General features: G+C 40.7%; 1 protein-coding gene across 1 annotated transcript in view; it reads left to right on the top strand.

Annotated features, from left to right (window-relative positions):
- OVOL2 (ovo like zinc finger 2) overlaps window positions 1–17,587 on the top strand; it is a 52,374-nt gene extending 34,787 nt beyond the window's left edge. The window contains exon 4 of the mRNA XM_044663426.1: window positions 16,167–17,587. Coding sequence (XP_044519361.1) covers window positions 16,167–16,477 — 311 coding nt within the window. The 3' untranslated portion in view covers window positions 16,478–17,587. The remainder of the gene's footprint in view (window positions 1–16,166) is intronic.
- The last annotated feature ends 5,953 nt before the right edge of the window (window positions 17,588–23,540 follow it).

Below are 23,540 nucleotides of genomic sequence, written 5' to 3'. Positions count from 1 at the left end.
GACACGGGGGGGGGGGGGTGGAGAGAGACAGACAGACAGGGAGAGGGGGGGAGGGAGGGAGAGACAGACAGGCAGAGACAGATGGAGGGAGAGATACCTTAGGGAAAATTCAAAGAAATTTTGTAAGTGAAGGGGTAAATCATAAACCAGCAGTCATTTAGGTGTTCCCCAGGACACAACCAGGAATGGGGGAATATGCAGTGTCCACGGATGTTTCCCCACTCCATTCCTCAAGGGATCCTAGGTCTTATGCTGCTATTGAGCTATGTGTTAATTGGAGAAGCTGCCCATTTATCCCAGAACAAGAATTCCATCTCTTGGCATCCACATTTTCTTTGCCTGTTTTCCATGTTTAGAATGTTCTTTCCCAACCTCTGGCTTCCTTAAAGTTCCAGCTAAAATCTCACCTTCTCCAGAAAGCCATCCCCAATCCTTCCTTATTCTAGTTCCCCCTCCCTCCTTAATTTATTTCCTATTTATCCAGTATGTTGTTTGCTTTGTATATATTTGTTTACATGTGGTCTCCCTCATTAGATTGTGAGCTCCTTGAGGGCAAACCATGGGTTTTGTCTCTTTTTGTGTCTTAGCCTTTAGTGCAGTGCCTGGAACATAGTAGCCTCTCTTTCTTTCTTTTTAAAGAATAACCCTTAATAAAAAAATAACCTTTACCTTCTATCTTAGAATCAATAGTATGTATTGGTTCTAAGGCAGAAGAGTGGTAATGGCTAGGTAATGGGACTTGCCCAGGGTCACATAGCTAGGAAGCTTCTGAGGCCAGATCTGAATCAAATAGGACCTCCCATCTCCAGGCTTGGCTCTCAATCCCCTGAGCTACCCAGCTGCCCCCTCATAGTAGTTTCTTAATAAATATCTGTTTTATTATGATTTGTTTATTATGTTATTATGATTACACATATTCAGTCTCCACCCCAAGACCTCCAGGGCTGGGGGTGGTATCCTCTGTCTCTTGAGGGGGCCCATTTTACTTATGGATAGCTCTAATGGTTAAGAGAACACTTTTCTGACCTTAAGCCTAAATTTGGCACTTTGCAATTAGTTCCTAGTTCTGCTCTCGGGTCAAACAAACAAACAAAAAAAGCCGAATTTCTCCTTCACGTGACAGCTGTTCAGATAATTGAAGACATTCCTACCAGAGTCTTCCTTCCTCCAGGATAAATATACCCAATTCTTTCAACTGATATTTCTATGTCATGGACCTGGTTGCATAGCCCTGGACAGTTTGCTTTTATCTATTGGGATGGGGATACGGACTGAGCTTGTGATTTCTTTCATGTGTACAAAGAATTCCCTTTATCAATGCAGGCTGGCACCTTCTAACTTAAAAGTGCTGAAGGCTAAATGATTTGTCCAGGGTCCCAGAGCCTAATTTGTTTTGAGGGAAGACCTAACTGACTCTTTAGGTCAGTTTTCTATTTATGGTGCTGAATTATCTCTCCCATTTCTCAATGTCCATCTTAAATTGTGGTTCCTGGATCTAACCCTGCAAAATGTAATTTGGAATTCCCATCCACCAACAAGCATGCTGGGCAGCTAGGTAGGTATTGCAGTAGATAAAGCAAGAGACCTGAAGATTGGTCATCCTGAGTTTAAATCTGGCCTGAGACACTTACTAGCTGTGTGACCTTGGGCAAGTCACTCGTATTGTCAATTTGCTGTAAAGAGAGAAGCTGATAGCAGAAAACACATAACTTCTATGTTATGAAAGAGCTGTCATCAAGCAGGTTCGGACGCAAGCTAGGTTTGATCTTGAGAGACTCAGGGTCTAGAGTTTTACCTATTGGGAGAGGGCCTGAGAAACTGGAGTAGGACTGCACCTGAATGTGGCATTTATTCTGTGACTGGTCATTTCTGTGATGATCCTAACAGACCTTCCAATAATGATAGATCAGATCAGGAATTGTTTTTTTCCTTGACACATCTAGGAACCGACTCCTTTAAGCACTGGGTAAGTTGGTGACTGACTCCCCATCTTGGCTCCTTTGTGTTTGTCTTGCCTATGCCACTCTACAGATGTTGTTTCCCTCTGCAGAATGTTCTCTCTGTGTGCCCCCCTCCCCCCCGCTTTGTTTATCTCCCCAGCGGGTATCACAATGCCCGCCACATAGAAAATGCTTAATAAATTGTTGTTGATGGATGGCAGGAGGTCATCAAAAGTCTGGAACTCTTGGATGAAATCCTTAAAACAGCTCAAAAAGGGCACTGTTCTCAGATAGAGTGTGAGCCACTGAGCTGCCTGCCCAAGTGATCATGGGGATCCCAGGCCACCTTTGTCAGGTCAGACTTGAATTCCTTGGGTTGGGTCATAATGGGCACACACGGATCCACCCGTGCGCCATTTTGTGGGCCAGAAAGCCTGGGAGCTTGGATTGGCTGGAGGACTTGCATAGGAACTCATTGCACTAACAACGCTTGAATTGGCCTCAACCATCTGTTACTGCTCTCCTCCAGGGTGAAAACCTCCCCTGGAGTACAATGTTCTAGCCAAGAAAAGATTGTTACTGTGGCAGCCTGAACCCACAGCTCCTGCTTGCATGGGCCCAGCCAGAGCCTTAATTACTGTGTAAATGAATAAAGTCAAAAAGCCATGAGCAAGTCAAAAGCCATGAGCCCTTGAGGCATGTGGGCTCCATCCTTGGGTGTGCATGATCCAGAGATAAAGACAAGTTGTGATCAGGTTAGCTGTGGAGCCAAAGGATAAACAGGGATCTGATGCCTGAGATGGAGCTTCAAGCTCAAGATAGATAGAAATTAGGGGGCAGCTGGATAGCTCAGTGGATTGAGAACCAGATCTAGAGATGGGAGGTCCTGGGGTCAGATCTGGCCTCAGACACTTCCCAACTGTGTGACCCTGGGCAAGTCACTTAATCCCCATTGCCTAGCCACTCACAACACTTAGCACTCTTCCGCCTTGGAGCTAATACACAGTAGGTAAGTTTATTTATTAAAAAAATAAAAATAAAAAAAGGTAGATAGAAATTCTCCAGCAATGTAGGAGGGATTGGGGGTCAAGATACTCTCCAACAGTCTAGGGAAGATTGGGGGTCAAGACAGAGACTCCAGCAGTGTAGAGAGGCTTGGGGGTCAAGATAGATAGAGACCCTCCAGCAATGTAGGAGGGATTGGGGCTGATATCAGACCAGGGATAGCAAAGAGGCTGGTTCTAAGAATCTAAAGGACATTTGTGGATAGAGTGCCAGCCCTCATCTTCCTGGGTTCAATTTGGCCTCAGATACTTACTAGCTGTGTGACCCTAGGCAAGTTACTTAACCCTATTTGCCTCGGTTTCCTCATCTGTAAAATGAGCTGGAGAAGGAAAAGGCAAACTACTCTATCTAGAAAACCCCAAATGAGGTCTTGGAGAGTCTGACAGGACTCAGCAACATTAAAACAACAAAGCATAAGCCAGCAGGAGTTGTTTTTGCCTCCAGAAGTTTCATCCCTTAGCTGGATCCTTTCCTGATTCTTTTTAGTCCTTAGTGTTCTTTCCTTCCTCTCATTAACATGTATGTACTGACCCTTTTCTTTGGAGAACCCCTCCATCCCCTGCTTCCTCGAGAGTTGGTTTTTGTTGTTCCCCTATCTATCTTTTGTTATCCAACACTTAGTAGAAATGCTTCTTGGCTTGTTTGTCTCCCCCAGTTTCTCTTGTTTTCCTGCAGGACATACATTTGTGAGGGGGGATTGAGCCCAGATGATAAGGGCGGTTTTCAAGCCCAGAAGCCAACTATGCTGCCTGACATTCATCAGGCTTGAAGGCTAAGGGTCTAACCTTCAAAACCCCCAGCCTAGATAATAGAAATGAAGCCTTGTTTCGGGAGTGTCTGAGATGGAGCAATCTCTGGGAGAGTGGAGCGGGTAGAGCTAGAAAGCTATCTCTGGGAAGAGTCAGGTAGGCTTGGTTTATTCAGATATGTTAACTCTTCTGCTTTGATATTGGTGTGCTCAGGGCTCCTTATCTTGTTTGGGTTTGGAGAAAAATGGGATTGCTAAGAAGGTAAATACAAATTACATTATTGAAAAGCTGATGGCTAGAGACTGTGTTTGCAAAGAGACTACTTTCCCAGAACCTTTGGCATGAGATGCTGGGTGCTGAACTGGGGTGGAGAAGCACCAAAAAAGGAAAAATCGGGATGAGAAAAAATTAAAATGTACTCCTTCCTAACCGCCCTCTTGCCACTTTATAGTGTATAATAACAATTTAAAAAAAAATTCCCATCTCAGTTCTTTTAAAAATTATTTAAAATCTTATTTTAATCAAGCCTTTTGTTTTTAATCACTTTCATTTCTCAATACCTCCTCCTTTCCCTGCCCAGGAACAAAGATCAAAAAGAGAGAGAGAAAAACAAAACACATTGACTGAGAATGACTGCCTTTACCCTCTGGCCCACAACAAGGAAGGGAAAAAACTCAATTTTAAAATGAAATAATAACTGTAGACAATATAAAATGCCTAGGGGTATCCTTACCAAAACAAAACAAATCCAGCCACTATATGGAATTAAGAAATATTCAAACTGAGGGGAGGTAGCTGTGTGGTGGGCAGCTGGGTAGTGTAGTCAGTAGAGTGACCTGAAGAAAGGAAGATTCATCTTCCTGAGCTCAAAACCAGCTTCAAATACTTACTAGCTCTGTGACCCTGGACAAGTCACTTAACCCATTTTGTCTTACCTCATCAGTAAAATGAACCAGAGGAGGAAATTGTAAATTACTCCATTATCTTTGCCAAGAAAACCCCAAATGGGATCTGGAAGAATCAGATACAACTGAACAACAGCAAGCAGTTACATGGTACAGTGAAAAGAGTGTTAGATTTGGAGGCTGGCCATAAGTTTGGGTTGCAGCACCAGTAGAATTTTGGCAAATCACTTAATTCCTCTAGTTTTCTTACCTATAAAAAAAAATGGAAAAAAAGATTCTGCAGAAAGTTTACTCTGCACAGACATTCCCCCCCTCATTTTGGGTTAGTGATGTGTAATTCAGAAAAGTCTAGATTTGGGAACAGCTGGAACAAATAAAAATAATTAAGAAAGACTTTTCCCTTCTGTAACCCATTTCTAAAATAGCTTTAAGAACTCCATTTTGGGGAAGGGTGTATGTACTGTGACGAGTCAAAAGAATGTATGTTTTGGAATTAAAGAATCTGTTACTTGCCTGCCTTTATGACCTTGGGCAAATCTCTAAACTTTTCCTAGTTTCCTTTGCTCATTTGGGTAAGAGAGGATTGGTTTAGTCATCTACTGAATTTCTTTCCAGCTCCTAACTTGGCCTATCCATCACACCATTGATATTACCTAAAGACTTTAAAGCTTTTGGGTGCCTTTTTTTTCTATATATTATTCATCTAATCCCCCACAGTAACCTTGAGCTAACTAAGGCTAATTTTTCATCTTCATTTTGCAGATGAGGAAACTGAGTCCTAGAAGTAAAAATGGTTGAAATCCTCTGCCTTCCCTGTTCATTTTTTGTTACATACACTCTACCCTCCCTATGTTTTTGAAATCCTAATAACTCACATTTTTATCTACAAGCTTTTCCCCCAATAACTTTCTTAGTAGACTAACTAAACTTGTTTATCATGATTTTCAGAAGGTTGGCATGTTTTCAGTTCCATTTTCACCCTTCAGTGCCTAGCCTCCAGTGATGTTTATTCAGTGATACTGAGCTGTGACACAAAGGGAGAGAGAACTACTGTTATCTATGATAGGCCAAATGCAGAGGAGTCTCAAAATTTGTCTTAAATTCAAACTTTTTCCTTGTGATTGATTCTTTCCTGAAGCACTGCCCTACTCTATCCCTTTAGACATCCCCCCCCCCCCAATAAAAAGCATGGAGTCACCAGGAATATCTTTTTCTTCTAAGAGTCCAAATTTCTTCCTAAGAAAGTGAAAACAGAAAGGGGAAGGTGATTGAATTTTTTTGGGGGGAAATTTTTATTTAATTGATTAATTTAGAATATTTTCCCATGGTTACAAGATTCATGTTCTTTCCCTCCTCTCTCCCCACCCCCTTCCCCATGAGCAGTTCCACTGGGTTTTACATGTGTCATTGATCAAGACCTATTTCCATATTATTCATATTTGCACTAGGGTGATCATTTAGAGTCCATAAAGGTGATTGAATTTTTAAAAAATATTATTTACTTTTAAAATGACCTTTTTTTAAGTCTTCTGTCTTAGTATCAATGCTAAAACAGAAGAGCTTAGCATTGTTACTAAGACAGAAGATAAGATTTAAATGGGGAAGCTAGGGAGACCCTGGGAATGAGGAAGAAGGGTTGAAGTGGGGCGGGACAAAAACAGCTAGAATGAACAAATAGGGCATCCATAGTTTCCTGTTTGTTCATTTTCTTCTCACCATTTACCCTGTCATTATTCATTGTTTATTTATTTGTTATTATATAGTATTCTTTATTTGTATTATTATTATTATTACTACTGTCAATATTACTTTCTCCAATATCTGCCCGAGTCCCCCTCCTCCCTGTAGCAGCAGCCAATCCGACTTACACCCTTCAGGACCCAGATCAAATCCACATCCTCTAGGAATGAGAAGCACAGGCCTGTCCAGAGGGTGTGCACAATATGGTGGTGCTTCCTTCTCTTTCTCTTAGGAGAAATAAGTGGGGTACACTCTAGGCACCATATGAGAGAGGAGATGAAATTCCCTCGTTGTCTTCATCCAAAGGACCCTTTCCTGGTCTCTGGATCCGGAGAGCCTTTATTTCTGGGATCCCTGGGCATTCCCAGCCGACAGTAAGGTCATCCCATCCTCACTGAGGTGAAGGCCTTTTGGGGTGCTTTAGACATCTCCCCACTCCTCCAAGAAAGAAACTCTGGGATGGGAGCTGTTTTACAGAGGAAATAACAGCTTGGAAGGTATCTGAAGGAGGCTGCCATACTTATTACTGCTTTCTAAGAGGCCCTGGGGGAAGGGGACAGGGGGAGGTTTTGGTGTATTTAGGAATTCAGTAAATAATTGCAGAATAGCCACTTCCCAGCTGTGTGACCCTGGGCAAGTCACTTGACCCCCATTGCCCACCCTTACCACTCTTCCACCTATGAGACAATACACCGAAGTTAAGGGTTTAAAAAAAAATTAAAAAAAAAATAATTGCAGAATAAAGGAAGGTGGTCCCTTGTATTAATTACTTGTGTGCTGGGCTCCTTTCTCCAGCTAGTTTCTAGAGGGTGAGGTCTATTGCTTATAGAGAATAATCCCTTCTCCCTAAGGGTGTAGCTTTGTTGTTCTTAGTTGTGTCTGACTCTTAGGGACCCCACTTGGGGTTTTCTTGGCAAAGACACTGGTCTGGTTTGTCATTTCTTTCCCTGGCTCATTTTACAGATGAGGAAACTGAGGCGAAGAGGGTGAAGGGACTTGCCCAAGCTCACACAGCTAGTAAGTCCTGTCAGAGGTCAGATTTGAACTTAGGTCTTCCCGACTCCAAGCCCAGCTTTCAATCTATCCACTGTGTCATCTAGCTGCCTCACTAGTAGGTTCACAAAAAATTATTGTCCAATGATTGAGTGAATAACTTGGAGTCACATATTTTGAGGATAGGAATGCTTGAAGCAAACTTTTAGGGAAAACATCAGCTTTTGTTTTGTTTTGTTTTTTAAACCCCTAGTTTCTCTTTAAGACAGAAGAGCAGGGGCTAGGTAAATGAGGTTACATGACTTGCTCAGGGTCGTATAGCTAGAAAGGGTCTAAAGTCAGATTTGAACTTAGGTCCTCTTAACTCCAGGCCTGGCAGAGTATCCACTAGCAGGCCCACCTTGCTTGGGGCCCCACAGTTGTTCTTAAATTCCTTAGTGGAGGGGGCAGCTGGGTAGCTCAGTGGATTTGAGAGTCAGGCCTAGAGACTGTGAGGTTCTAGGTTCAAATCTGGCCTCTGACACTTCTTAGCTATATGACCCTGGGCTAGTCACTTGAGCCCCATTGCCTACCTTTACCACTCATCTGCCTTAGAGCTAATACACAATACACAATACTTGGCTCCAAGAAGGAAGGTAAGGGTTTAAAAAAAAAAAATTCCTTGGTGGAGGCTGATTAGTTTATGTAGAATATGCATCCAATGGAGTTATCCAACATAAAAGGTCAACCCATTTGCATTCTCCATTAAAAAAATTATTTCACCAGGCTTCTGGTGGCAGTGCTCACGTTTTCCTATATAGTTGTTTTAAATGAACAAACCAGTTCATCTGCAATAATGAGCCTGGAGAGGCTGTTTGCTATGTAAATTTGGATTTGGATAGAAACTTGAAGGCCAACTTGCAGGTCTAAGAAGACATTTGCTGGAGTGACTCCCCTCAAGATGGGAGATTCTGGGTTCAGATGTGACCAGATACTTCCAAGCTGTGTGACCCTGGGCAAGTCATTTAACCCCCACTGCCTAGCCCTTTCCACCCTTCCTGCCTTGGAACCAATATACAGTATTTATGTCATAAATTGCTCTGGCCACCTGGACCCTGATTCAGAATTATGTTGCTAAATGCATAAACGATACAAGATTACAAAGGGAATTGATCATAATGAAATGCAGTTATCAAGATATTTTAAAAAAAAAAAAAAGAAGTTCACAGGCTTTGAGGTAAGAATTCCGAGAGTCCAAGCAAGATGGAGGAATAGTTATTTTCTCAGATTCTCATGATTTCTCATAGTTCTCCAAAATGAGAATTATGAGTAACAGATGAAGCAATTTAACCACTCTCCTTGGTCTAGCACAAACCCCTTTTAATTTAATATATTCAAAATCATCCATTTTGTCTCATAATGCTACTTATCTCTTGTTTATTCATAAATTTTTTTCCTATTCATAAATCTGATAGGTAACATTCTTCTAATTTGCTTATGATAATTTCCTTTATACTTAGATCACATATCCATTTTGATCTTATATTGGTACATGTTGTAAGATATTGGTCAAAATCTAGTTTCCCCCAGACTTCTTTCCATTTTTTTTTTTTTTGGGGCCAAATGGTGAATTTTGATCCCCAAAGCTTGGATCTTTACTTTTGTCAAAATTTTGTCAGAATGAGGTAATATTTTAAAGTTACTTGGGAGAATTTAGTTTAGTACTTCCTCTACTCTCTCTTCTTGGTTTAACCTCATAAGTCTGATTTAAAAGAGAAAGGGGGAAAAAAATTTAAAAAAAAAAGAAAGGGGAATTATGAAGGCAGAAGTTATGGATTTCACCACCATAATAATAGGTGGAATAGGAAATTTTGAATTCATGGTAGCTAGTCTCAATAAGAGAATAACTGGTCCGGGATGCAAATACAATGAAGTGAAGGACAGTCTGGAAGAAAAGAAACAAAAAGCAGTACTATTAAAAAAAAGTCTGAACACCTCAAGAAATAATTCATATTATATATCCATTAAATAAACAAGAAATAGTACAAGAAAACTATTTAGTACTTCTGAACATAAAAAACAAAGTGCCATTTGAAAGAATCCACAGATCACCTTCAGGAAAAAAATTGAATAGTTCTAATGACTAACAACAAGTTTTGCAAGCTATCTGGAGACAGACCTTCACATATAATAGAAAGTTAATTTGAATAACCCTAAGATTGTTCTGTAGTCATCATAGAAGGAATAGAAAAATATCTTTGCAAGAGCAAAGAAGCTCATTATATAAACCAGAGTGTGACCTACCCTTGAATCTGAATATAACCTTCAGTGAAAAAAATTGAGATGAATTAAGCCTAGAAATGGGAGTTCCTTGGTTCATATCTGGCCTCATATACTTCCTGGCTGTGGGACACTGTCACATAACCCCCATTGGCCAGCCCTTGCCTCATTTCTGTCTTGGAACCAATACATCAATTCTAAGACAGAAGGTAAGGAGAGAGAGGGAGAGAGAGAGAATGAATGAGATGTTCAGTTTTTGAAAGTCCTGTGACTAAACGATAACTCTAGTCTAACTATCAATATGGAATTAGTTCTTGATCAATGATACATGTAAAACTCAGTGGAATTGTGCGTCAGCTAAGGGGGATTAGGGGAGTTTGGGGGAGAAGGAAAGAACATGAAACATGTAACTATGGGAAAATATTCAAAATAAAAATTAAAAAAATAAATAAAAGTCCTGTGAAACATCTCTAGAAATAAAAAGGAAATATGAGCAAAGTATTTGTTTTGCAGATAGCCCAGACAACAGAAATATAAAAAAAGGGATTTAATCAAACAGATAAAGAAAACATAACAAAACAATGACAGTAAGACTATTGAGAGTCCTTTTGTAAAGTACACAAGTTGACAAGGATGAAAGCAGAAGACATATAGAAAGGATGGTGTGAAGATAGGTATAAAAATCATGGACTAAACCTTACAGGTTACGACCTATAGGTGAATCAGTATTTTGTGGGAAAGAATTACAGAATGGGAGGGCACTTTTAAAGGGAAATATATAATCTACCTTAATCAGGTCTAAAGGAAAATAATTCCTGTAGTCTCTCAAGAGAGCTTATAGAGGAATGGATAGAGATGCAAAAGAAAGGGAACAAAATGATGAAATTTAGGGGGAAATCTATGTCATTGATGGGAGAAGGTACTACTGATTATTCCATGGAGGGGAAAAGATATTTTATAAAGAGAGATGAGGACCTCATAGTGGGTATTATCTGCAGGGATTTGGTGCAAGTGTACTTTTACTTTTTTTTTTTTTTTTTGAATCTAAGTTTACTGGGGGCACTAGACCTTCAAAAGCATGGGAGGGCATGAACTCAGGGAGTATATTTCATGGTAAATGGTGGAAAAATGACCTTAGGGGAGGGCAAAGGTTAATAATGAGCTGCATAGTCAGGGATATAGGAAAATTACTCTGCTGGGACTCTTATTCCTTTAGGAGTTGTTCTTTTTAAGAGTGAGGTACAAGAGAAAAGAGGAGACCAAGAACAAGATAACAAAGATAAGTTATAGTCAGTGTTGAAGGAGTTATGGGAAGGTGGTCTACTGCTATTGGAGCCAAAAATCAGTTAACAATTTGGAATTATGTAAAGTGACTCAAATGCCCATACCCATTGACCCACAGATTACACTACCAGACATACCCTAAAGAAGCTGTTCTTAGCAACACTTTTTGTATAATCAAAGAATTAAAACAAAGTATATGCCCATGAGCTGAGTGGCTCAGTGGATTGAGAGCCAGGCCTAGAGACTGGAGGTCCTAGGTTCAAGTCCGGCCTCGGACACTTCCCAGCTGTGTGACCTTGGGCAAGTCACTTGACCCCTACTGCCCACCCTTACCACTCCTGGGCCAAGGACGGTCCCTAGCCCGGATGAAAAAAGGAGGAGGGTTGGGCATGGGGCTAGCAACCCCACCCTGTAAAAAAACTACATCTGCTAAAGAAACTGCAACCTAAAGTAGGGGCAGCTGGGCTAGCTCAGTGGATTGAGAGCCAGGCCTAGAGACGAAAGGTCCTAGGTTCAAGTCTGGGCTCAGACACTTCCCAGCTGGGTGACCCTGAGCGACTGTGTGTCCCATTGCCTACTGGTTGTGGCCCTATGCTCCTAGAATGGAGTCCCAGGTTAAAAAAAAAATATGCCCATGAGAATGGCTAAACAAATTGTGGTAAATAGATATATTGGAATATTATTGTGCAGTAAGAAATGAGAAATATGATGAATATAGAGAAGTATTGCAATATCTGGATGACCTGAAGAGCCAAGAAAAGTATATTTAATGATGACAACAGTTTAAAAATAATCGTCTCCAAAAAAATCCCACTAATGTGAATATTGCAAAAAAAAATTTTTTTTTAATCCTTACCTTCCATCTTGGAGTCAATACTGTGTATTGGCTCCAAGGCAGAAGAGTGGTAAGGGTAGGCAATGGGAGTTAAGTGACTTGCCCAGAGTCACACAGTTGGGAAGTGTCTGAGACCATATTTGAACCCAGGACCTTCTGTCTCTAGGCCTGGCTCTCAATCCACTGAGCTACCCAGCTGCCCCCTATTGCAAAATTTATAAAGAATAAATAGAGCAAGAAGAGAAGGCACTCCTACCTCACACCTTTGCTGAGATGGGACACAAATGTTACATGTTGCACATTTTTTCAGCCTTTTTTGGTGTATTGATCAGTTATGCTGATTTTTTTCTCCTCTTTCTTTTCCAAAATACTATTTGTTATATAATAATAATAGCTAGCATTTATGAAGTATTTTAAAGTTTGTAAATCTTTTTACAAATATCTCATTTAAACCCCACAACAACCTTTGGAACTTGGTGCTATTATTAATCCCATTTTATATATGAAGAAACTGAGACAGTCAGAGGTTGTGAATTGCCAGCTACGTAGTTTCTAAGGCAAAATTTGAACTCGGGTCTTCTGAATCCCATGAAATCACTTTCTGTGAGGAGGAGGAATACTAGTAGAAATTACATTGATGTTAAAAAAGCAAAAGACTTTTTTTTTTTTTTAAAGAACCCCTCCAGAGAGATTTGGCATCAAAAGATCTTAGTTCAAATTCTGACTCTGCTCCTGACTATTTAACCTCTCTGTTCTTGGAGTTCTTATTCGCTTTTTTTTAGAGTTGTATTATATTTTTAATTCTTCTGTGAAACATTTTCCTGTGTCACTTTAAACTGGTTCCCTAGTACTCTGGAGTCCCATATGGGCTATGAGTTTGACCTGGCTGGAAGAAGCTCCCACTGAGGAGAACTCCCTTTATCATTTGCAAAATTGGCATCTTTTCTACAACTTAAAGAATTAGTGGTAGAAAGTTGCCTAAGGACACTGAGAAGTTGTGACTTGCCCAGGGTCACAGATTCTTTATTTGTAACATGAAGACATTGGACCAAAATCTAGTCCAGTCTAAAATCTATCTCTGGTCACTAGGTTGATCGCCTCTAAGGCTGCTTTTGGTTTTAAGTTCACCATTGCGAACCTCATAAAGCAGCAGTTGCTAAATACATGATTGTCTTAAGCCTTCCACCATAAAAGCTGTGCACGGTGTCCACTTTCTAAAATAAAATAATCTTAAGACAAACCCTATGAAGTTCATAGACCTTCAGGAAATAAAAGTTGTTTGAAAACACGAATCCAGGAAAAGCTCTTGTGTCTTAGAAGAGTCAGCATCAGTTTGGTGAAGTTCATTTTGGGGTATTGTGGAAAATACACATTTTATAGAGATGATGAGAAAGAGCCCTCTCAGGTATTAAATGAGAGAATGAGACGAGAGAACCTAAGATCCCTTCTAGTTCCAACTGAGTTTATTGGCGTAGCAGCCAAAGGTCTCTTGTCTCTGCTGTGTGAAGGGTAGAAAGAAGTAATTCACTCATCCCTTATTTGGTCAGTTAGTGAATGCTCAGTTATTTTTTTAAAAACCCATGCCTTCTGGGGCAGCTGGGTAGCTCAGTGGATTGAGAGTCAGGCCTAGAGACGGGAGGTCCTAGGTTCAAATCTGGCTTCAGACACTTCCCAGCTGTGTGACCCTGGGCAAGTCACTTGACCCCCATTGCCCACCCTTACCAATCTTCCACCTATGAGACAATACACCGAAGTTAAGGGTTTAAACAAACAAAAAAAAAACCAAAAAACAAATAAAAACCCATGCCTTCTGTCTTAAAATAAATACTAAATAACAGTATTGATAATATCAGTATTCTCAATCACATGTGAAATAGGTGAAGAGGAGCGGAGGGAACTTCTCAGGAAATCAGCTCTTGTTTTCACAGTAAAATTTTTGAGTTAAGATACTCAGCTGACAGAAGTTAAGGGTTTAAAAAAACAAAACAAAACAAAACAAAAAGATATTCAGCTGAGAGGAAAGGCAGAGAGGCTGGTGTGGGAAGCCAGTCTTCCCCCCCCAGTTTCCTTGAAGTCTCTAGCTACCACCCCACCTGGTACGAGAACCTGTATTAGTCTTCCTGGCCCCAGAGAGCTCGAATAAAAAAGATGCTACAAATTTTGGCTCCTTGTTCTATAGCAGACCCTTCTAAGAGTTTTAAGTTGTCTAGAGGAGTGGGTTCTTGTCTGAGGTTCCCTAAGGGTGTTAAACAATCTTACTTAATAGTCCTTCATGATATTACCAGGAAACTGCAGCCCAAACTGTACCTTTTCTGTCAGAAAATGCCAAGTCTTTGACCCATGGTTACCCAGTTTTCCCATGCTTTTCCATTTTATATTTAGTGAAAGGGGATAGTGTTACCTAGTTTCTAACCTGCTGCAGCTCCTCTCATAGACTAAAATGTGGCAAATGGTATCATGAATGATCTGAAGCAGCAGAGGGAACCACCTGGGAGGCCATAGCCACAAGCTGGGGTGCTTGGCTACATTATTTCCCTACCTTTCAGACCACTGACAAATAATGCGAGAGCATTTGTGTCTGGAATTAAGGGATCATACTTTAAAAGTCTGCTAGGGTTCAGGCTTTTGGGCAGAAACACAAAATCCCTTTGGAATAATTCAGTTCAGTGTGTAGAGTCTATCGTAGCACAGTACCCAGCATTAATCTATGTACTTGACAGAAAAAGAAGATAATAAATAGTTCCTGCCTTCCAGGAACTTATAAATGAGTTGGAGAAGTGGGATGAGGGTTCTTGGGCCACTCTGGTGGTGATGGAGCTGCTGGGGCTTTGTCTCGGGTTCTAGTATGGTGGAGGGGACAAGGTTGCTTCTTGACTATGGAGTTTTGTCTGATCTCCCAAGGGGGACTGGGGAGAGAAGCTGAACTCTAATGGGAAGTAAAGAAGTGAGATGTCAGGGGAAGTCAGGGGGCTGCTCTCTCTCACTAGGAAGGATCTCAATATGCCAATTGATGTGGAACTTTGCTTGGCCCTAATTCTTGTCCTTTTAGTGTTGTCTACTCTACGCAGAGCCTATGTTTTCTAAGCTATGAGTTTACTCCAGTTCAAATTGTTTTGCTCTGAATTGGCTCATTTTTGTTTCTTTGTAATTCCAATCCCCTACTACTACTTCACATCTAGGATCTGACTACAGTTCAGCTGGGATGGGTGGGTAAAGTAACTGTTTTCCAATGGTAAGTAAGCATCATTTCCTAATAGTTGTTTTCTCTTTAGTCTTCCAGATCCCTCTCCACACACCCCCAAAATGTATTCTTAGGGATGAATCTACTATTATGAATAATGTAAAGTCTTATACTTGTTCAAAATCAACTTTGCACATGAAAGATGGGAGAGAGATGGTCACCTAAAAAAAAGATGTAGGGGAGTGAGTGAATCACATATTTAATTCAAATCACCAATATAATATAGAAAGCTCAAAATCCAAATTATGAGAGACATAACTCCTAGGCATAAGCAGGTGATAAGTCATAGGATCAGAGATTGAGAGCTAGAAGGGGCCTCAAAGGCCAAAGAGTTCAAACCCTTCATTGTAAAGAGGAGGAAATGGAAGCCCCTTGTGAGGGGATCTGCCTAAGGTTCCACAGATAGGAAGTGGGAGAGATGTTTCCTTAATATTCAGGTGTCCCCAGAATTTAGATTCAGTTTTCTTCTTACTCTTCTCTGCCCAGTCTCATGCTTACCTCTCTCCTTGTCAGATCTCATCTGGAGTACCACATTTAGTTCTCCATTTTAGGAGAAATATGGATAAACGGGGAAGCTATAAAGGGAATGATGCAAGTGGTGAGAAGGTCTTAAAATCATAATATTTGATGGTTGTTTGATGAAATTGGAGATGTTTAAAAGAGAAATTTTAGTGGTCACAAAGACATGATAGGGGTCTTATTTTGCCATCTCCAGGCACCCTTGATCCCTCACCTCCCATTTTCTCTGGCAGATTGCTGCCCATCATCATCTTCATCTTTGATTAAAGTCATTTGTAATTGTGCCTGACTTTTCATGACCCCATCTGGGGTTTTCTTGGCAAAGATACTAGAATGGCTTACCATTTCCTTCTCTAGCTCATTTGACAGATGAGGAAATGGAGACAAATAGGGTTAAGTGTCTGAGACCAGATTTGAACTCAAAAAGATGATTCTTCTTGTTTACAGGTCCGGTACTCTTATCTACTTTCTCATCAACTGCCCATATATGAGATAAAAAAAAAAGTAAAAGAAAATATATATGTATATAAGCAGGAGTTTTGATACTCAGCCTGGCTCAGTTTCCCCAAAGTTGAATGTTCTCCAAACAACAGCTGATGGGTTTTGTACCCCCTTTTCTGATTTCTGCTCTTACAGGGATCCGCCCCTACAAATGTGAGATCTGCAACAAGGCCTTCACCCAGCGCTGCTCTTTGGAATCTCACCTGAAGAAGATCCATGGGGTGCAGCAGCAGTATGCCTACAAACAGCGACGGGACAAGCTGTATGTCTGTGAGGACTGTGGCTACACCGGCCCCACGCAAGAGGACTTGTACCTGCATGTGAACAGTGCCCACCCAGGAAGCGCTTTCCTCAAAAAGACCTCGAAAAAACTGGCCGCCATTTTACAGACAAAGCTGACTTCTGTTCTCCAGAGAAATGCCAAACTGAGTGAGGAGGACAAATGATGGGCGAGAAGGAGAGAAAGAGAGGGACTCGTGTGTTGGGACTGATGCTACGAAGTTTACATGTTTGCTAAGTTTATATGCTGGTTTTGTCCCCCTCTCTTTTTTTAGATTTTTTTTTTTTAAATTAACAGAAGTTCAGAGATCTCTTTGTTCCTTCTGGTTCCTTCAAGATAGTGGCCTCTTCCATTCTTTAGGATACCACCACTTGGAATGTTGGTGTCTAGTCTTGAAATGGAGACCAGACTGTCACAAAAAGATGTAGTGTTTTTTTGTTGTTGTTGTTTTGTTTTGTTTTATTTTGTTTTTAAATAGGGGCCACTGTTGAGTTGTGTTATGTACAATCATTTTTAGGACTCTATAAAAGGGGATAAAGGTTTTCTTGAAGACACTATTATTTTTATTCTATAAGAATCCAGGGTGCTGGTGCCTTGAAGGAAAGTTAGCCTCACTCAAATGTTGTAAAGATGAGAATGGCATTATTTCCTTTCTAACCGAGTTTACAGAAATTATTTTAGTAATTGAAATGGCCCTGTGAACCTTTTTTCTAAGAAGAGACCAACTATATTTTCATGTCGAACTTTATGATGTGAACTTTGACTTCAGATTGTGTTTTTGATTGTTTTTGTGATTGATTGGGAAGGGAATTTAAAAAAAAAAAAAAGACTGTCGAGAGCTGGGGCAAAAAAAAAAAAAAATCAAAGCTAAAGCTGAGGAGCATCCAAAATGCAGATCTTCAAGATTCTCCACCTTCCCTTGGGAGTCATGTTGGCACCTTGTTGGCACACTGGCAAGGTGCTGCTGCTGCAAGTGTAAAAAAAAAAAATAAAAGAAGGTAAATTCACAAAGCCCTTCATTTTGATTTATTGTCCTGGAGGCAGCTCCACAATGTACATAAGACATTGTTGAGACCTAAGTCTTACTCTCTACATTATCCCAGCAAAGATGGGTCCTACTACTATACCCTTTATGGAGACCAGGATGTCTTAGAGTTCCTGGATTTAAGAGTTGGAATGGACCTTTGAGATCATTTAGTCCAACTTTCTCACTTTACAGATGAGGAAACTGAGCCTCAAGAGACAAATACCCCCAAAACTGGGTATACCCAGCAAAGCCCTTTCTATGACACTGTGTTGTTGCAACTCCCCAATTCCTGAACCTTAACAACTAAAGTCTATTTATTCCCTAGGTGCCTTGAATAATGAACTTATTCTTCCTAGGCTTCAATTTCTTCATCTGGAAAATGAGGAACAGACAAAAAAGCATTTAAATTCTGATAGTTCCAGGGATACAAATAGAAAATTGAGACTACTTATTCTCATAGAATTCAGATTCTTTTTTTTGGTAATGATTATCCAGTGATTTTTTTAAATTTAAATTTAAATTTAAATTTTGAATATTTTCCCATAGTTACATTTTTCATGTTCTTTCCCTCTCCTCCAAACCCCCAACCCCCTTAGCTGATGCATAATTCCACTGGGTTTTACATATATCATTAAGACCTAATTCCATATTATTGATAGTTGAACTAGAGTTATCGTTTAGTGTCTACATCCCCAATAATATGGAATTCATATTCTTGAGGGAGGCTGAAGATAGGTTGGAAAGAGCCTAGTGATCCTTATAGTGCATATCAAGTCAGATGACAGTCACTGAGGTCTGGTGGCCATAGTAGCAGGGCAGATGGTAGGCTGGATGGTCTGCCATTTTGTCTGAAGGATTGTAGATAGGGACTTCTTATTTATACAACAGGTATGAGTAGCCTCCTTTGGCCAGCAAGGTAGAGGGGCATGGAGAATCCCAACCCATCACTATTGGCAATGAAGGAATGGATCTAAACTTCAAAATGGAAAGGAGACTTGACTTCCACTCATGAGGGAATGAAAGAAAGCACTGGCAGAATGGTTGAGGAAAGGGCTATTTCCTCTGATGTTATGATGGGTTCTGGGGAGATGGGAGTTGGACTCTATGACTTCTGAGGCTCTCCCCAGTTCAGAAGGTAGGGCTCTAGTAAGAGAGTTCTTTTTTAAAGCCTAGTTTCTGGGACTAAACAAATGAAAGGGGATATCTACAAATTAGTAATTTTGCCACTCAGCATGCATGTCTGTTAGTTAACCTTTGGCTTCATCTTTTTCCATTCCTAAAATGAGGCCAATCCACTGTGTGAGAAAAAACAAATTAAACATTTCTTAACTAGGACAAAATGAGAGGTGCCAATGGTCCCAGCCTGGGTGGTCTCAATCTCCATCAATACTAGTTGGTGGGGCATCTAGGTGATTCAGGCCCGGAGATGGGAAGTACTGGGTTCAAATGTGACCTCAGATACTTCCTAGGTGGGTGACTCTAGGGCAAGTTATTTTACCCCAATTGCCCAGCCCTTACCATTCTTCTGCCTTAGAACCAATACTTAGTATCCATTCTAAGACAGAAGGTAAGGGTTTAAAAACAAAAATAAAAACTTGTGCATTTTGGCATTGAACAAGGATGCAAATATTTGGAAAGATTTCAATTGTTCAGTTGAGAAAACTGAGGCAAAAAGTGACCTGCCCAGGATCACACAGTCTTATACCTTACTCCTTGCCATCTTCTCTTTGATCCAGTGACTGACCTTATTATTCCCCATACAAGATGCTCCGTCTCAGCTCTGGACATTTTTTCTGAATGTCTTCCCTGTTCTCTCTCCTCCTCTCTTTATCTGCTGCCTTCTCTGGCTTCCTTTAAGACCCGACTAAAATCCCATCTTCTATAGAAAGCCCTTTCCAATCCTTCTTTTTTTTTTTTTTAAACCCTTGTACTTCGGTGTATTGTCTTATAGATGGAAGATTGGTAAGGGTGGGCAATGGGGGTCAAGTGACTTGCCCAGGGTCACACAGCTGGAAGTGGCTGAGGCCGGGTTTGAACCTAGGACCTCCCGTCTCTAGGCCTGGCTCTCAATACACTGAGCTACCCAGCTGCCCCCCAATCCTCCTTAATTCTAGTGCCTTCTCTCTATTATTATTTCCTATTTTCCTACATATGACTTGTTTGTACATATTTGTTTGCACATTGTCTCCCCAATAGATTGTGAACTCCTTGAGGACCGGGACTGTCTTTTTGTCTCTTTTATATCTTTATACTTATTTTATATAATATTTAGATATTATATAGTGCTTGGCACATAGTAGGTGCTTAGTAAATCTTGACCGAGTGACTGACAGCTAGTAAGTGTCTGAGGCAGGTTGAAACTCAGATTTTCCTGACTCCAGACTCTGCCTTCGATCCATTGTGGCACCAGTTGCCTCTGTAAGTGAGCCGAGTTAAGGGCTTCTTTCAATTCTCTTCTAAAATTGCACCTCCTGAGGATTTGCTTGAGCCTCCTTTTTATGTTGTTATTTTCCCTCTGATATTGCCTCCAATTTATCCTTTAGAGAACTCTTTTGTCAATAGCTGTTTGCATGTTTTCTTTCCCATTAGATTGTGAGCTACATAGAAAAGGGACTTTTTTTGGGGGGGAGGGGGTCTTTCTTTGTAATCCCAACATTTTGCATCAGGCCTGGCACTTAATAATAGTATAATATATAATAGTAGGCACTTAATAAATGCATGTTGACTTGAGTGAAGGGGAGAATGCTCAGGAGGCCTCCCATCTTCCCTGTAGCTCTTCTCTATGATTAACAATGCCATTCCATGAAGCAAAGTGGATCTATGGGTTAACTTCAAGTCCTCCCTTATCTGCCCATTCTCACTTAAGGCCAGAGATATTTTCAGGAACCTGTGAAGTCAGTTTAGGGTTGTGAGATGGAGTACATTGTAGCCCAAGTGTACCTTCATGGGCAGCAAAGCCCCTATGCCAGTTGCCAACCGTGGGATGACTAGGAGCCCTGTGGCAGTCCTTGAGCAGTGACTCATCACCCCAGATGATTGATCTTTTCCTTGGCAAATTGCTTGGTGGATTTTCTTATTTGCAATCAAGAATAGTCCAGAGCCTATCAAGAATATCAAGAATCTGGTCAAGTCTTGATAGTACAAAGTGGAAGAAGTGGTAAGATGATGGATAATTAAGCCAAGCCTTGTTTTATTTACAACTGGGTTAATTCCAGCAAAGCAACAGATTTTTATTTAGTTGGTTGACTGACTTGTTTTTTGCCATATAGTCAAATCTTGATAGTGCAAAAGTGGAAGGAGTGATTAAGAGGATGCATAATTAAGCCAAATCTCATTTTATTCACATTGGGTTGATTCCAGCAAAAGCAACAATTTTTTGTTTGATTGATTGTTTTTTATTGCCTCCCTTTCCCCAGTACCAAGTGAATAAGATCAAGTATAAGTGTTCTCCAAGATTAATTTTGTCTTTTAGGTCAGAATTTTAAAGCTAGAAAGGATCCAGCTCCTTCATTTTTTAGCTGAGGAAACAAACCTAGCAAGATGCTAAACTCAAATAACACAGCTAGTAAAATGGAAGAGGCAGGACTCAAGGGATTTATTGATCAACATACTTATTAAATGCCTACTATACACTAGAGAGTGCTAGGTACAGGGGATTAGAAGACAAAGGGGAATAAAGAGTCGACTTTCCACCAGAACAGACAATATGGAAGGACCGTCCACATCAGGGCAGGGAGTGGGAGAAGAACACTCGACCACAGATTGGACATGTAAGGTAAGTCTTCAAGAGGCTGTGAGAATAGTGATGCCTTCCACGGATAAGAAATTGTGAAGAGAGGACTTGAGGGAATGGACATGAGCAATTCATCCAGAATGGCTACACAGTAACAAGAGAGGGCTAAATTGTGAAGTAGATGAGTCTGTCTTTAGGGGTTCCCCTACTCTTCTACAGCACTTTCCCATCTCCTTCCTCCTAACTAATTTGGGGTCACTTAAAAACTGGTTTAGGGTTCAAGTTTAAGCTCCTAGGTGGGATTTTTTTGCCTTTTTTTTTTACCCTTACCTTCTGTTTTAGAATCAATACTGTCTTGGTTCTCAAGCAGAAGAGGGATAAAGGCTAGACAATGTGGAGTTAAATGTCACATGGCTAGGAAGTGTCTGAGACCAGATTTGAACCCAGGACCTTTCTTCTCTGGGCATGGCTCTCGATCCCCACCGAGCCACTTAGCTCTCTTCTTTTTTTTTTTTTTTTTTCTTTTTAATCAAGACTGGACCTTAGAACTCAGAAGGATTAAATCTATCTTTTTAAATATGGAAATGGAAGGGGATGTTTGGGATATTGCACTGGTTTGGGAATCAGAAAAAATGATATCTGATCTGATATTTCCTAGCTGTGTGACCCTGGACAATTCACTTAACCCCCATTTCCTGGCCCTTTCTGCTCTTCTGCCTTGGGACCAATACTATGTATTGATTCTAAGATGGGAGGTAAGGGTTTAAAAAAAAAAAAAAAGGCTCTGGAACATTCAGAAGCGCCCACCGTTTTGAATGGAAGGATAGGGACTGGACCTGTGATGTGACTTCATCATAGAGGGAGCTCCTTCATGAGCCACACCCATTACCTGTACAACTCAGCACCTTACCTAGGGGCAACTGTGATGTGCAGAAGAGGAAGCTGTCAAGCCTGGGAGCCAGATTAAAATGTCATTGGGAAATATTTGGCAAAATAAATAAAACTATAGATAAAATATAGCTAATGGTAATTTTGGAACTCAGTCCATCTGTGCCCCCTTTTCTATTTGAATTTGATACCACTAACCTGAAAGATTGTGATTTAGTGTATCTCAGTGGCAAGTGGGACTTGAACCCAGGTCTTTCTGTTAAGCACTTACTAAACTCTTACTTTGTACGGAGCACTGGCTAAGCACTAAGACAACTCTTATTCTCAAAGACCTCATATTTTAACGGAGAGCAACAAATTAAAGGGAGCTTTGAGGGTGGGGCAGGGAGGGAGAAGCCTTCTGGTGGCAAAGTCCAGGGAATGAAGGATGGCTAATCTGGGCCTTTCCTCCCAGTGAGAGGTCAGGGAGGGGGAAGGCATTGAAGCATGGTTCAAAGTCCAGAGAGCTAGTATGGCTGGTCTGGGCCCTTCTTCAAAATGGCCCCATGGCCAGCTCTCTCTGCTGCTCCCTGCTTCTTCTGGAAATGGAAAGTATTCTAAAATATTAGACCCTCCCTTGCCTTCTGACATACAGAGTACTGAACCAAATCTGGTCTTTTAAATAAAATTATTGCTAACAGTCAAAAAAAATGAGGTTATACTCCAAACAACTTACAGCTATAGTTTAACTTTCTCTTTATGGCTTTTGTCAACCTTAAAGCACTCTGGAAATGTGAACGTAGACGATGGTAATGATTATAGATAGTAAAAGCAAGTACTGGTTCTGGAATCAGATGACCTGGATTCAAATCCCACCTCTTTATGTCTTTGGACCTTGATTATGAATGCCAGGGGTCTACCTAAAGAAAGCAGACTTGCAAAGTCCTTTACATAGGTAATGTCTTTTGATTCTTACAAGAACCCTTTTAGATCCTAAGTACAATAGTTATCCCCCTTTCACAGATGAGGAAATAGGTGAAAAGAGGTTAGGTGACTTGTTCTTGTTCACATAATTCATTTAGAAGGTCCTTTCTCTAGTTTTACATGCATTTTATCTTCTTTTCCCCTTGTCTTATTGAAGAAACCCCAGCCGGGTAAAGTCTTTCTGCTCCCTGTTCTTTTTTCTTTACTTGCCCCCCCCCCCAAAAAAAAACCCCAACCAAACCCAAACAAATAAACTTCTAAGGAGCTGGAGGAAGACCTGAGTTCAAATCCTTCCTTGGACACACTACCTGTGTAACCCTGGGTAAATCTGACTCAGGTTACTAGCTATGTCACCTTGGTCAAGTCATGAAACCTGTTTGCCTCAGTTTCCTTATGCGTAAAATAAGCACAAGAAGGAAATGGCGAACCCATCTAGAATCTTTGCCAAGAAAGCCCCAAGTGGGGTCACAGAGCATTGGATGGGACTGAACAATAACAGCCTCAGGGGCATGTTTGAGGAATAAATAGAGTACTCAGTAAATCATGAAGGCAAAGGATTCAGTGATAGTGGGAGAGAGCTTGATGTAGGAGAAAGGTAATTGGCTTTGCTGAGGAACT

Source organism: Gracilinanus agilis, chromosome 2, assembly GCF_016433145.1.
Source record: "Gracilinanus agilis isolate LMUSP501 chromosome 2, AgileGrace, whole genome shotgun sequence".
Classification (NCBI taxonomy): Eukaryota; Metazoa; Chordata; class Mammalia; order Didelphimorphia; family Didelphidae; genus Gracilinanus; species Gracilinanus agilis.
This window is presented reverse-complemented; position numbering and strand designations above follow the sequence as displayed.